General features: G+C 38.3%; 1 protein-coding gene across 2 annotated transcripts in view; it reads right to left on the bottom strand.

The window, feature by feature from the left end:
- LARP1B (La ribonucleoprotein 1B) overlaps nt 1-13,466 on the bottom strand; it is a 130,435-nt gene that overhangs the window by 9,998 nt on the left and 106,971 nt on the right. For both annotated transcript variants that reach the window (XM_065903918.1, XM_065903919.1), the window contains exons 15-16: nt 8,516-8,676; nt 8,024-8,168 (exon numbers count right to left, since the gene is read on the bottom strand). In XM_065903918.1, the coding sequence (XP_065759990.1) occupies nt 8,024-8,168; nt 8,516-8,676 (306 nt within the window). The remainder of the gene's footprint in view (nt 1-8,023; nt 8,169-8,515; nt 8,677-13,466) is intronic.

Raw genomic sequence — 13,466 nt, 5'->3', positions numbered from 1 at the left:
CCATGAAGTGATGGGACTGGATACCATGATCTTAGTTTTCTATATGTTGAGTTTTAAGCCAACTTTTTCACTCTCCTCTTTCATTTTCATCAAGAGGCTCTTTAGTTCTTTGCTTACTGCCATAAGGGTGGTTTCATCTGGGTATTTAAGGTTATTGATATTCCTCCCGGCAATCTTGACTCCAGTTTGTGCTTCATCCAGCCCAGTGTTTCTCATTATGTACTCTGCATATAAGTTAAATAAGCACAGTGACAATATACAGCCTTGACGTATTCCTTTCCCCATTTGGAACCAGTCTGTTGTTCTGTGTCCAGTTCTAACTGTTGCTTCCTGATCTGCGTACATATTTCTCAGGAGGCAGGTCAGGGGGTCTGGTATTCCCATCTCTTTAAAAATTTTCCAGTTTATTGTGATCCACACAGTCAAAGGCTTTGGCGTAGTCAATAAAACTGAAGTAAATGTTTTTCTGAAACTATCTTGTTTTTTCGATGATCCAACGGATGTTGGCAATTTGATCTTTGGTTCCTCTGCCTTTTCTGAAACCAGCTTGAACATCTGGAAGTTCATGGTTCATGTACTGTTGAAGCCTGGCTTGGAGAATTTTGAGCATTACTTTGCTAGCATGTGAGATGAGTGCAATTGTGCAGTAGTTTGAACATTTTTTGGCATTGCCTTTCTTTGGGACTGGAATAAAAACTGACCTTTTACAGTCCTGTGACCACTGCTGAGTTTTCCAAATTTGCTGGTATATTGAGTGCAGCACTTTCACAGCATCATCTTTTAGGATTTGAAATAGCTCAACTGGAACTCCATCACTTCCACTAGCTTTGTTCATAGCGATGCTTTCTAAGGTCCACTTGACCTTGCATTCCAGGATGTCTGGCTCTAGGTGAGTGATCACACCATCATGGTTATCTGGGTCATGAAGATCTTTTTTGTATAGTTCTTCTGTGTATTTTTGCCATCTCGTCTTAATCTCTTCTGCTTCTGTTAGGCCCATACCATTTCTGTCCCTTATTAAATCCATCTTTGCATGAAATTGTCCCTTGGTATCTTTAATTTTCTTGAAGAGAACTCTAGTCTTTCCCATTGTATTATTTTCCTCTATTTCTTTGCATTGACCACTGAGGAAGGCTTTCTTATCTCTCCTTATTATTTGGAACTCTGCATTCAGATGGGAGTATCTTTCATTTTCTCCTTTGCCTTGAGTTTCTCTTTTCTCAGCTATTTGTAAGGCCTCGTCAGACAACCATTTTGCCTTTCTTTTTCTTGAGGATGATCTTGATCACTGCCTCCTGTACAATGTATTGAGCCTCTGTCCATAGTTCTTCGGGCACTCTGTCTATTAGATCTAATCCCTTGAATCTATTTGTCACTTGCACTTTATAATCATAAGGGATTTGATTCAGGTCATACCTGAAATGGCCTAGTGGTTTTCCCTACTTTCTTCAATTTAAGCCTGAATTTGGCAATAAGGAGTTCATGATCTGAGCCACAATCAGCTCCCACTCCTGTTTTTGCTGACTGTGTAGAGCTTCTCCATCTTTGGCTGCAAAGAATATAATCAATCTGATTTTGGTGTTGACCATCTGGTGATGTCCATGTGTAGAGTCTTCTCTTGTGTTGTTGGAAGAGGGTGTTTGCTATGACCAGTGTGTTCTCTTGGCAAAACTCTGTTAGCTTTTGACCTGCTTTGTTTTGTACTCCATGGCAAAATTTGCCTGTTACTCCAGGTATCTCTTGACTTCCTACTTTGCAGTCCAGTCCCCTATAATGACGAGGACATCTATTTTGGGTATTAGTTCTAGAAGGTCTTGTAGGTCTTCAAAGAACTGTTCAACTTCAGCTTCTTCAGCATTACTGGTCGGGGCATAGACTTGGATTACCGTGATATTGAATGGTTTGCCTTGGGAACGAACAGAGATCATTTTGTTGTTTTTGAGACTGCATCCAAGTACTGCATTTTGGACTGCTTTGTTGACTATGATGGCTACTCCATTTATTCTAAGGGATTCTTGCCCACAGTAGTAGATATAATGGTCATCTGAGTTAAATTCACCCATTCCAGTCCATTTTAGTTCACTGATTCCTAAAATGTCTATCTTCACTCTTGCCATCTCTTGTCTGACCACTTCTAATTTCTCTTGATTCATAGACCTAACAGTCCAGGTTCCTATGTAATATTGCTCTTTACAGCATCAGACTTTACTTCCATTGCCTGTCACATCTACAATTCGGAGTTGTTTTTGCTTTGGCGCCGTCTCTTCATTCTGGAGTTATTTCTCCACTCTTCTCCAGTAGCATATTGGGCACCTACCAACCTGGGGGTTTCATCTTTCAGTGTCATACCTTTTTGCCTTTCCATACTGTTCATAGGGTTCTCAAGGCAAGAATACTGAAGCAGTTTGCCATTTCCTTCTCCAATAGACCACAATTTGTCAGAACTCTCCATCATGACCCATCCATCTTTGGTGGCTCTGCATGGCATGGCTCAGTTTCATTGAGCTAGACAAGGTTGCAGTGCATGTGATCAGTTAGGTTTCTGTGACTGTGGTTTTCATTCTGTCTGCCCTCTGATGGATAAGGATAAGAGGCTTATGGAAGGATAAGAGGCTTATGGAAGCTTGCTGATGGGAGAGACTGACAGAGGGGGAAACTGGCTGAATAGTATTCTTATGGCTGAATAATATTCCATTGCATATACATACTGCATCTTTTTTATCCATTCACTCTCTGAAGGGCATTTAGCTTGTTTCCAGTTCAGTTCAGTCGCTCAGTCATGTCCAATTCTTTGTGACCCCATGGACTGCAGCACACCAGGCTTCCCTGTCCATCACCAACTCCCGAAGTTTATCCAAACTCATGTCCATTGAGTCAGTGATGCCATCCAACCATCTCATCCTCTGTTGTCCCCTTTCCCTCCCACCTTCACTCTTTCCCAGCATCACGGTCTTTTCAAATGAGTCAGTTCTTCACATCAGGTGGCCAAAGTATTGGAGTTTCAGCTTCAACATCAGTCCTTCCAATGGATATTCAAGACTGATTTCCTTGAGGATTGACTGGTTGGATCTCCTTGCAGTCCAAGGGACTCTCAAGAGTCTTCTTCAACACCACAGTTCAAAAGCATCAATTCTTTGGCACTCAGCTTTCTTTATAGTCCAATTCTCACATCCATACATGACTACTGGAAAAACCATAGCTTTGACTAGATGGACCTTTGTTGGCAAAGTAATGTCTCTGCTTTTTAATATGCTGTCTAGGTTGGTCATGACTTTTCTTCCAAGGAGCAAACATTTTTTCATTTCATGGCTGCAGTCACCATCTGCAGTGATTTTGGAGCCCCCAAAAATAAAGTCTGTCACTGTTTCCATTGATTCCCCATCTATTTGCCATCTTGGCTATTGGGAACACTGCAAGAAACATGGGAGTGCACTTCTCTATTCAAAATACTGTTTTCACTTCCTTTGGGTATATACCCAGTAGTGGAACTGCTGGGTCACATGGCAGATCTATTTTTAATTTTTTGAGGAATCTCTTTATTGCTTTCCATAGTATTAGACCAATTTACATTTCCACCAACAGTATATAAAGATTCCTTTTTCACCACATCCTCAACAGCAACTGTTATTTTTTGTCTTCTTGATGCCATTCTAATGGGAGCATAATTCTTAAATTTTAAGTGTGAATGGAGAGATCACTAGCTAAGGAAAGAGGGAAACCCATTCAGATCTTATTCAAAAATTGCATTTTGATGAAGATGATGAAACAAACATACTTCCACACATAATGTATCCTTCCTCTTTCCAATCAGGTAGGTCCAAACTTATCCACAAAAGTCAGAGCCTCTCTCTTTCTAAAATTATTTTGATTATTTCTCTTTTTTCCTCAGATAATAGCTTAATCAAAATTTTTTCAGTGCCCAACCCCAATTCTTCAAGCTTCACTTCAGCCTTATTCCTGCTCCATCTTCCTTTTTTTAACTTTATTTTTAATTGGAGGATAACTAACAATATTGTGATGGTTTATGACATACATCACTGTTCAGTCTTCCTTATTCATACGAAATAAAGAAGTCTCTTTAGAAACAGATTTAAGATGGCACTCACCTTCTCCTATGAGACCAAGTCATGTACTCATCTTCTCCTGCAAGACCACCAAAATCACAACTAGCTGTTTAACAACCATCGACAGGAGGACACTGGAACTCAACAACGACGAAGGACTAGGAATCCCCAGAGAATTTGACTTTGAAGGCCAGCAGGATTGACTGCAGGACTTTCACAACTGTTAATTGGTTATACCCCAATACAAATATTAATAAAAACTTAAAAAAAAAAAAAAAAGTCTCTGAAAACCCATTCAAAGAGTTGAAGCCAGTGTGAAATTCTCTTCTCAATCACTGCTTTCTCACTTTCTCCTCATCTCTGTATTCAGGCCTAACTCTCCTTTCATCTTCTCCACATACCACAGGAAAATAAGCCTATTCTAGGAGTCCTAGGCATTTTTTGGGCTTGTGGTCAATATCTGCAGGCAACTTTGTTGGCAGGATTTTCAGCAAAGTGGCTGGTGGGGAACTTGCTTGAAGATTAATAAAGCTGGGGGAGGGCTTGGCTTGACAAAGAGGCACAGTATTACCCTCCTCTTTGGCTGTGGTGTCAACAGAAAGCTTCAACTCCAGCACCCACCCCTGTAGTTGATACACACGTGTAGTGCTGTGCGGGCCAACTGCCGGAGCCTCTGAGCTTGCACAGAAGTTTGTTCTGCACACAGCCACCCTATTTAAATTTGTATTGAGAAGGTGAAAAAATCTTGACACTTGTAATTTTTTCCTCCTGCCGCTTAAGAGAGAGAGAAAATACGTCTGACACTTGTAGTCTATTTCCTCCGTTTGGAGACCCCTGGTCTTCCTGCCTGTTACCGTCTCAAAACTCAACATTCATAAAACTAAGATCATAGCATCTAGTCCCATCACTTCATGGCATATAGATGGGGGAAAGGTGGAAATAGTGATAGAATTTATTTTCTTGGGCTCCAATCACTGTGGATAGTGGCTGCAGCCATGAAATGAAAAGGTGCTTGCTTCCTGGAAGGAAAGATATGACAAGCCTAGACATATTGAAATGCGGAGACATCAGGTTGCTGCTGAAATTCTGTAGAGCCAAAACTATGGTTTTTCCAGTAGTCATGTACGGATGTGAGAGTTGGACCATAAAGAAGGTTGAGTACCGAAGAATCAATGCTTTGAAATTGTGGAGCTGGAGAAGATTGAAGAGTCCCTTGGACAGAAAGGAGATCAAACCCGTCAATCTTAAAGGAAATCAACCCTGAATATTCATGGCAAGGACTGATGTAGAAGTTGAAGCTCCAATACTTTGGCCACCTGATGCGAAGAGTCAACTCATTAAAAAAGATCCTGATGCTGGGAAACATTAACAGGAGGAGGATAAGGGGGCGACAGAGAATGAGATGGTTGAATGGCATCACTGACTCAATGGACATGAGTTTGAGCAAACTCTGGGAGATAGAGAAGGGCAGGGAAGTCTGGCGTGCTGCAGTCCATGGGGTTGCAAAGAGTCCAGTGCGACTGAACAACTGACCTACAATTTATTTGGCTGAGTCAGGTCTTAGCTGTGCCACATGGGTTCTTCTTTGCATCATGTGGAATCTGTAGTAGTTGCAGCATGCGGACTTAGTTGCCCCACGACATGTAGGATCTTAGTTCCCTGACCACGGATGAACTCATGTCCCCTGCATTTTCTATTTTTTTAAGTAAGTCAAAACCACTAAATGATTTCAACCCATTAATGGGTAGCATACCACAGTTTGAATGAGAATATCTAGACCAGCCACTATGAAGAACAGTACCAAGAAAAGTGAAAAATAAAACTACCACATGACTGAGCAATCTCACTCCAGAGCATATATCAGGAGGAAACTATAATTTGAAAAGATACATGCACCCCAATGTTCACAGTAGTACTATTTACCACAGCCAAGATATGGAAGCAACCTAAATGTCCATCAACAGATGAATGGATAAAGAAGATGTGTACATATATACAATGGAACCTACGCAGCCATAAATAAATAATAAATAAAGCCACTTGCAGCAACATGGATGGATCTAGAGATTATCATACTAAGTGAAGTCAGACAGAGGAAGACAAATATATAATATTATATATGGCATCTAAAAAGATGATACAAATGAACTTATTTATAAGACAAAAACAGACTCACAGATCTTGAAAACAAACTTATGGTTATCAAAGGGGAAAGGTAGGGTAGGGATAAATTAGGAGGTTGGAATTAACATATACACACTAGTATATATAAAACAGTAATTAGCAAGGACCTACTGTATAGTACAGGTAACTACTCAACCTATCTGGGAAAAGAATCTGAAAAAAAATGGATATATGTATAAATGAATCACTCTGTGTACACCTGAAATACAATAATATAAATCAACTATACCCCAATATAAAATTTTTTTAAAAAAAACCTTTTTTAAAGAAATGGCAAATTTTGCCTTTTGTGCCAACTCAGATAAACTGGCAGTAGCCATTAGAGGTGTGAGAAGAAAGACTATATAAATCTGAATTCAAGAACAATATTAAATAATGCTGAGATTGATTAGAGATGTCAGTAATGAGGTATACATGCCATTTATCTATTATTCCTGATCAAGATTCTAGATGAAAACTAAATGGGCTTTATTTTTACACAAGTCAGTGCAAGTGTAAAAAAAATTTATTTTCAGAAAATAGTTTTTGCAGCATCTTGTATTTCTCTTGAAGATCACAAATTGATTAACAATGGATTCTTATTTGAGCTTTACAAGAGAAATCCACAGATCCAATCACATATGGATTATGGTTGACTATAGTATTTACTATTGAAAAAACATGCATTTAAGTGGACCCATTCAGGTTCAAATCAGTATTGTCGACGGGTCAACTGTAGTAGGAAAATATGAGATTGAACAGGTGAGTCAGGAGGTATCATGAGAGGCCTTACTTTAACTTCTTCTTGTCTCAAGGAATGTTAACAATTGGTTTGGCTCTAATCATGTATCAATCTGGGAATGTATATATGCACATCCAAGGGAAATCTGTCATGGTGAGGGCAAAAGAGAGAAAATGTCTTTCAAATTTCATTTGGCTTTTGTACCAGCCACTAAGACAGTTCCAAACAGTCCCACCTCCTGATATACACAAACTTGTGTAGCTCCCTCCTATATTATATCAGGGCTGGTTTGTGTAAACACAGTAATATGGCAGAAGTGATGTTACTTTCAGGTGTAGGTTATGTAAGACATTGAAGCTTCCATCTTGGAAGTTTTCCCTCTTTCTTAGATCATTCACTCTGAGTGAAGTCATATGGTGAAATGCCTATGGGGAGGCCTATGTGGTGAGATACTTAAGCCTCTTGCCAATATCCAAGTGAATGAGCTTGAAGAAGATCCTCTATCCTCTTCAGGGACTGCAGCCCCATCCAATACCTTGACTGTAGTCCTACAGGGGAGCTTAGCCAGAGATACTCAGCTAAGTTGTTCCTGGAGCCTTGACACTTAGAAACTACTACCTAATAAATGTTTATTGTTTTAAGCTTTTAAGTTCTGGGGTATTTTGCTATGCAGCAATAGAAAACTAATACAGTCTTTTCCTTAGCTATCACATGGTATTTTCACAGTCCAAAATCAGACTAGTTCAGGGACTTCCCTGATGGTCCAGTGGTTAAGAATCTGCCGGCCAATGCAGGGGACATGGGTTCCATCCCTTGGTCATAAAGATCCCACATGCCACGGGGCAACTAAGCCTGTGAGCCACAACTACTGAGCCCACTTGAACTAGAGCCTGTGCACCGAAACGAGAGAAGCTACTGCAGTGAGAAGCCCATGCACTTGGTGCAACTAGAGAAAGCCCATGCATGGCAATGAAGACCTAGTGCAGCCAAAAATAAATTAACTTTAAAAAATAAAAATTCCCTCCAAGTGTAAAGATATGAGAAAATATTTGACCTGTAATTTTCTTTTGCATCTTCCCAAGCAAGTTGTCTAAATTCCTCATACATTTTTTTATTGAAGTGATCTCTGAGGAAAAAGGACCAGAAACGAAAGAGGGTATTCATTTCTTGGGACTGGCCAATTCCCAAACGTTTTCTCTCTGGAAAAAGTCAAAATAGCAGACATTTTACATAGCATAAAATCAAGAAAGCTGAAATACATCAATCCCCAAGACATATTTGGGTTTCTTCTAAACAAAGAATAATCATTTCTCTGACTCATTGCTCAAGTTTAAGCATTTGTCAGTAGTAATGAGAATATAGTAAACTTCATTTCCTAATGTATCTAAACTATAAAATACAGGAATAAAGAATATATAAAAACATTTAAGGTAATTAAAACAAAACAAATAAAAGAATATTTTAGCCTGATATTAAATGTTACAACTTGAATTTTTGCAACTATGTTTTAATCTTAAAGATGACTATATAAAGGAAAGCATCTTACCACTTAGGCATCTTCTACGGTACTTGTGGTACACTTGTTGGGTAAAGCCGTTTTCCTTCAAAAGTTCATGAGAAGGGTGCTGGAACTTTGGGAATGAACGAGGAGTACATCCAAAACTTCCTATTAGTGGTGCACCTTCTGAAGGCGAAGCATTTGAACTGCTGTTTGAGGAGGGGGAAAAAAGCCTTCAAACTGAAATATCGAGAACTAAGTGTTTAAAACAATTTGCACTGTTTGTTACTGAGAGTCTCAATAGTGAAGGCATTAGCCCCTAAAACTCTCTTAAACTAATGATATACAGCTATTCATGTTCAACACATGGATTAATTCAGAAGTTGATAAAGGACATGGTCATAAATCCTCAGACTAAAACAGTAAGTAGAAGGAGATAACTGACCAGCTAGCTTACTCCTCTTTTCCAGATCTGTTAAATTTAGCTTATATTTATTTTTTTCTTATGGTACTGGAGAAATTTTCAATTTTTATGAGCAATTAGGTTAATAATATAAATTAAATACGTAGAAATGAGGAATAAAATCCAGCACACAGACAATATTTTCATTATCCTAAAGACATACCTACAACCCTGTAAATCAATTTCACCTCTGAAATTTCACCTATATCCATCTTTTTCTTTTCATCTTCACTTTATTATTCAAATTGAGGCTTTTCTCCTTTCACTTGAACTAACTGGTGTCTGGGTTTTTCCAACCTCCTTCCTCTATGCTGTCACCAAAGTGATCTTAAACTGATTTAAATCACTGGTTCTCAATATGTGGTCTGCAGATACTTAAGAGAGGTTCCCAAGAACCTTTCAGAAAGCCTGCAAGGTCAAAACTATTTTCAAAATTTTAGACATTATTTGCCCTCTTCGTTGTGTTCACATTTCTACTGATGGTACTAAAGCAACGGTGTATAAAACTGCAGATGCAAACTGAAGCATTGGCACCAAACTTTACTTACTACTGGTTGTATTATTTACTGCTATGTAATACTTGAATTTTTTTTCTTTTGCCAGTTTTATCTTAAGAAATCCTTGATGAAGCAAACAAAATTAACTTTATGAAATCTCAACACGAGTACATCTTACTAAGTGTGACAAAATGGGACAGAAGCTTTAGTTTTGCAAAACGAGAACATTCTGGAGATGTTTCACAACAATGCGAATATACTTAACACTGCTGAACTGTACTCTTAAAAATGGTTAAGATGGTAAATCTCATTCTATGTGCTTATTATAACAATCAGGAGGAGAAAAGCACTTTTGAAGCATATCAAAGTACGATGGCTGTTGTTATGGGCTGTTTGTTGACTTCCTAACCCCTAATGTGATGGTTTTAAGAATAAATATGTCACGATGGCAGAGTCTTCATGAGTGGGATTAGTGCCCATACAAGAGGAGACATAAGAATACTTCCCGCTCTCTCGGCTCTCTGCTATGTGAGGATACAACAAGATGGTCATGAGCAAACTAGGAAGCAGGCCCTCACCAGGCACAGGATCTGTGGGCACCTTAACCTCAGGTCTGTGAGAAATAAACACTTTCTATTTAAGCTCCTTAGTCTATGGCATATTTGTTACAGCAGTACTATGACAGTTGTCCTAAGTCAAAGCACTCCTGAGAAAAAGTTGTGACCTGGACTAGCTGATTTTTTTCATGGAATACCATTTTTAATTAGAAGATTAATCAACAACTTACGGTTATTCAGACTTCGTTTTAGGTCAGTCATTTTCTTGAAAATGAACAAATGAATCTGTTTCCTCAACACAATGTTGAGGAAAAATCCAAATTTCATGCAAAAATAAGGATTTTGGAAACTTTTTGTTACCATAAGCCTAGGAGTTTCCACTCATACCTAAACACCTAATGAAATCAGTGTTTGTTTTTTTTTTAAGACTGTGTGTGTGATGTAAAATATATACGATATTTGTCATTTTAATCATTCTTAAGTGTAGTGGCTTATCAGCACTAAATATTCACAACATTATATCATACTATCTCTACCAAAAACTTCTTTATCATCCCCAAAAAAAACTCTTTCCCTCTTCCTGTAGCCCCCAATAAATTCTATTCTACTTTGTCTTTCAATCTGACTATTCTAGGTACCTCATATAAGTGGAAGCATACTAAATTCATCCTTCTGAGTCTGCCTTATATCACTAAGCATGCTTGTTCTCCAAGTCCATCCATGTCGAGGCTTAAATCAAAATTTCATTATTCTTTATGGAACCACATTCCATTGTATGTATATACCTATTGTGTTATCTAGTCATATGTTGATGGTCTATGTATTATTTTTACCCTCTGGCTATTATGAATACTGCTTCTATAAACATGGGCATAAAAATATCTGTTCAACTGACACTTTTCATTTCTTTTGGATATAGATTTGGGAGTAAAATAGCTAGGTCATATGGTAATTCTGTTTTACCATTTTGAGAAAGTGCCAAACTGTTTTCCACAATGGCTGCAGCATTTTATATTTCCAAGAGCAAAGCACAAGGTTCTAACTTCTCCACATCCACACAAACATTTACTTTCAATTTTTTTGATTATACACATCTGTATTAGTCAGCTCAACTGCCATAACAAGATACCACAGACAGGGTAGCTTAAACAATAGAAGTTTCTGTTCTCATAGTCCTAGGGGCCTGAAGTCCAAGATCGTAGTGCTAGCAGTGTTAGTTTCTCGGTAGGTCTCTTTCTGGCTTACAGAGAGCCAGCTTCTCAAGGTGTCTTCACTAGGCCTTTCCTTTCTCTGTCTACATGCAGAAAGAGAGAGATCTCTGGTGTTTCTTCCTCTTCTTATTAAGGTCACTAGTCCTAACGTATTAGAGCTCCATTCTTACAACTTCATTTAACCTTAATTTCCTTAGAGGTCATATCTCAAATACAATCAGATGGCAGGGTTAGGGTTTCACCATATAATTTTGGAAAGACAATTCAGTCCATAACACCATTGTAATGGGTATGAAGGGATATCTCATTTTGGTTTTTGATTTGCATTTCTCAAATGATTAATGATATTACATTCCTTTTCATAGGCTTATTGGCCATTTGTACATCTCCTCTGGAGAAATGTCTATTCAAATCCTTTCCACATTTTTGAATTGGGGTTTTTTTGGTTACTGTTGAAGTTGTTAAAGATTTTTTCAGACTATTAATCCCCTTATCAGATAAATAATTTGCAAATGTTTTCTCTTATTCACTAGGTGGGCTTCCCTGGTGGCTAAGATGGGACAGAATCCATCTGTAATACGGGAGACCTGGGGTCGATCCCTGGGTGGGGAAGATCCCCTGGAGGAGGGCATGGCAACCCACTCCAATATTCTTGCCTGGAGAATCCTCATGGACAGAGGAACCTGGCAGGCTGCAGTTCATGAGCTTATAAAGAGTCGGACACGACTGAGTGACTAAGCACAGCACATTCAGTAGGTTGTCTTTCCACTTTGATAGTATTCTTTTTTATATAAAAGTGTATAATTATGATGAAGTAAAATTTATCTATTCTTCTCTTTTATTGCCTGTGCTTTGGTGTCATGCTCAAGAAACCAGTCAAATCTAGCATTGTAAAGATGTTCCCCTATGTTTTCTTCTAAGAGTTTTATAGTTTTAGCTCTTAGGTTTATGTCTTCAATCCATTTTAATTAATTTTTTTGTATCTGGTGTAAAGTATGGATCTCATCCTTTCACACACTGGATATCCAGTTTCCCAGCACCATTTCTTAAAAAGATGATCCTCTCCTTCATTGAACAGCACCATTGTAGAAAATAAACTGACCGTATATGACAGTGTTTATTTCTAGACTCTTTTTTTCTATTTCATTAGTCTACATGTCTGTCCTTAAGCCAAGACCAAACATTTTAATTACTGTAGCCTTGTAGTAACTTTCAAAGTTGGCAAGTGTTGGTCCTTCGATTTTATTTTTTAAAGGTCATTTTGACTTTTCAGGGTTCCCTGCAATTGTATAAACAATGGAGGATAAGCTTTTTCCATTTTTGTAGGGACTGTGTCAAATACATATAGATCACTTAGAACTGTAATAATGTCTTAACAATGTTAAGTCTTCCTATCCATGAAAATGGGCTGTCTCTCCATTTATTTAGGTCTACTAAAATTTTTTACTTATCAGTGTGTGTCTTTTGCTTCCTTACTTAGATTTATTCCAAAGTATTTATTTTTTTTAACACACTAATGTAAATGGAATTGCTTTCTGAATTTCTTTTTCAAATTGTTCAGTGCTGCATACAGAAAGACAACTGATTTGTATGTATTTTGTACACAGGAATTCCAGGACAACAGTGAATACCAATGACAAAAGCATGTATCCCTCCCTGTCTTGTTCCTGATCTTAGGATGACGGCTTTTAGTCTTTCACCAGAGTATAAGGTCCACCGTGGGTTTCTCATAAATACCTTTTATCATGTTGGCAAATTTTCCCTTTAATTTTAGCATTCTAAGAATATTTAATCATAAAAGGACACTCAGTTCAGTTCAGTTCAATTGTTCAGTTGTGTCTGACTCTTTGCGACCCCATTAGTCGCAGCATGTCAGGCCTCCCTGTCCATCAACAACTCCTGAAGTTTATTCAAACTCATGCCCATCGAGTCGGTGATGCCATCCAACCATCGCAGTGGATCTCCTTGCAGTCCAAGGGACTCTCAAGAGTCGTCTCCAACACCACAGTTCAAAAGCATCAATTTTTCGGCACTCAGCTTTCTTCATAGACCAACTCTCATATCCATACATGACCACTGGAAAAACCATAGCCTTGACTAGACAGACCTTTGTTGGCAAAGTAATGTCTCTGCTTTTTAATATGCTATCTAGGTTGTTCATGACTTTCCTTTCAAGGAGTAAGCATTTTTTAATTTCATAGCTGTAATCACCATCTGCAGTGATTTTGGAGCCCAAAAAAATAAAGTCTGACACTGTTTCCACTGTCTCCC

This window comes from Muntiacus reevesi, chromosome 13, assembly GCF_963930625.1.
Source record: "Muntiacus reevesi chromosome 13, mMunRee1.1, whole genome shotgun sequence".
Taxonomy (NCBI): Eukaryota; Metazoa; Chordata; class Mammalia; order Artiodactyla; family Cervidae; genus Muntiacus; species Muntiacus reevesi.
Note: the sequence above shows the minus strand (reverse complement) of the source record. Positions and strands in the feature narration are given on the sequence as shown.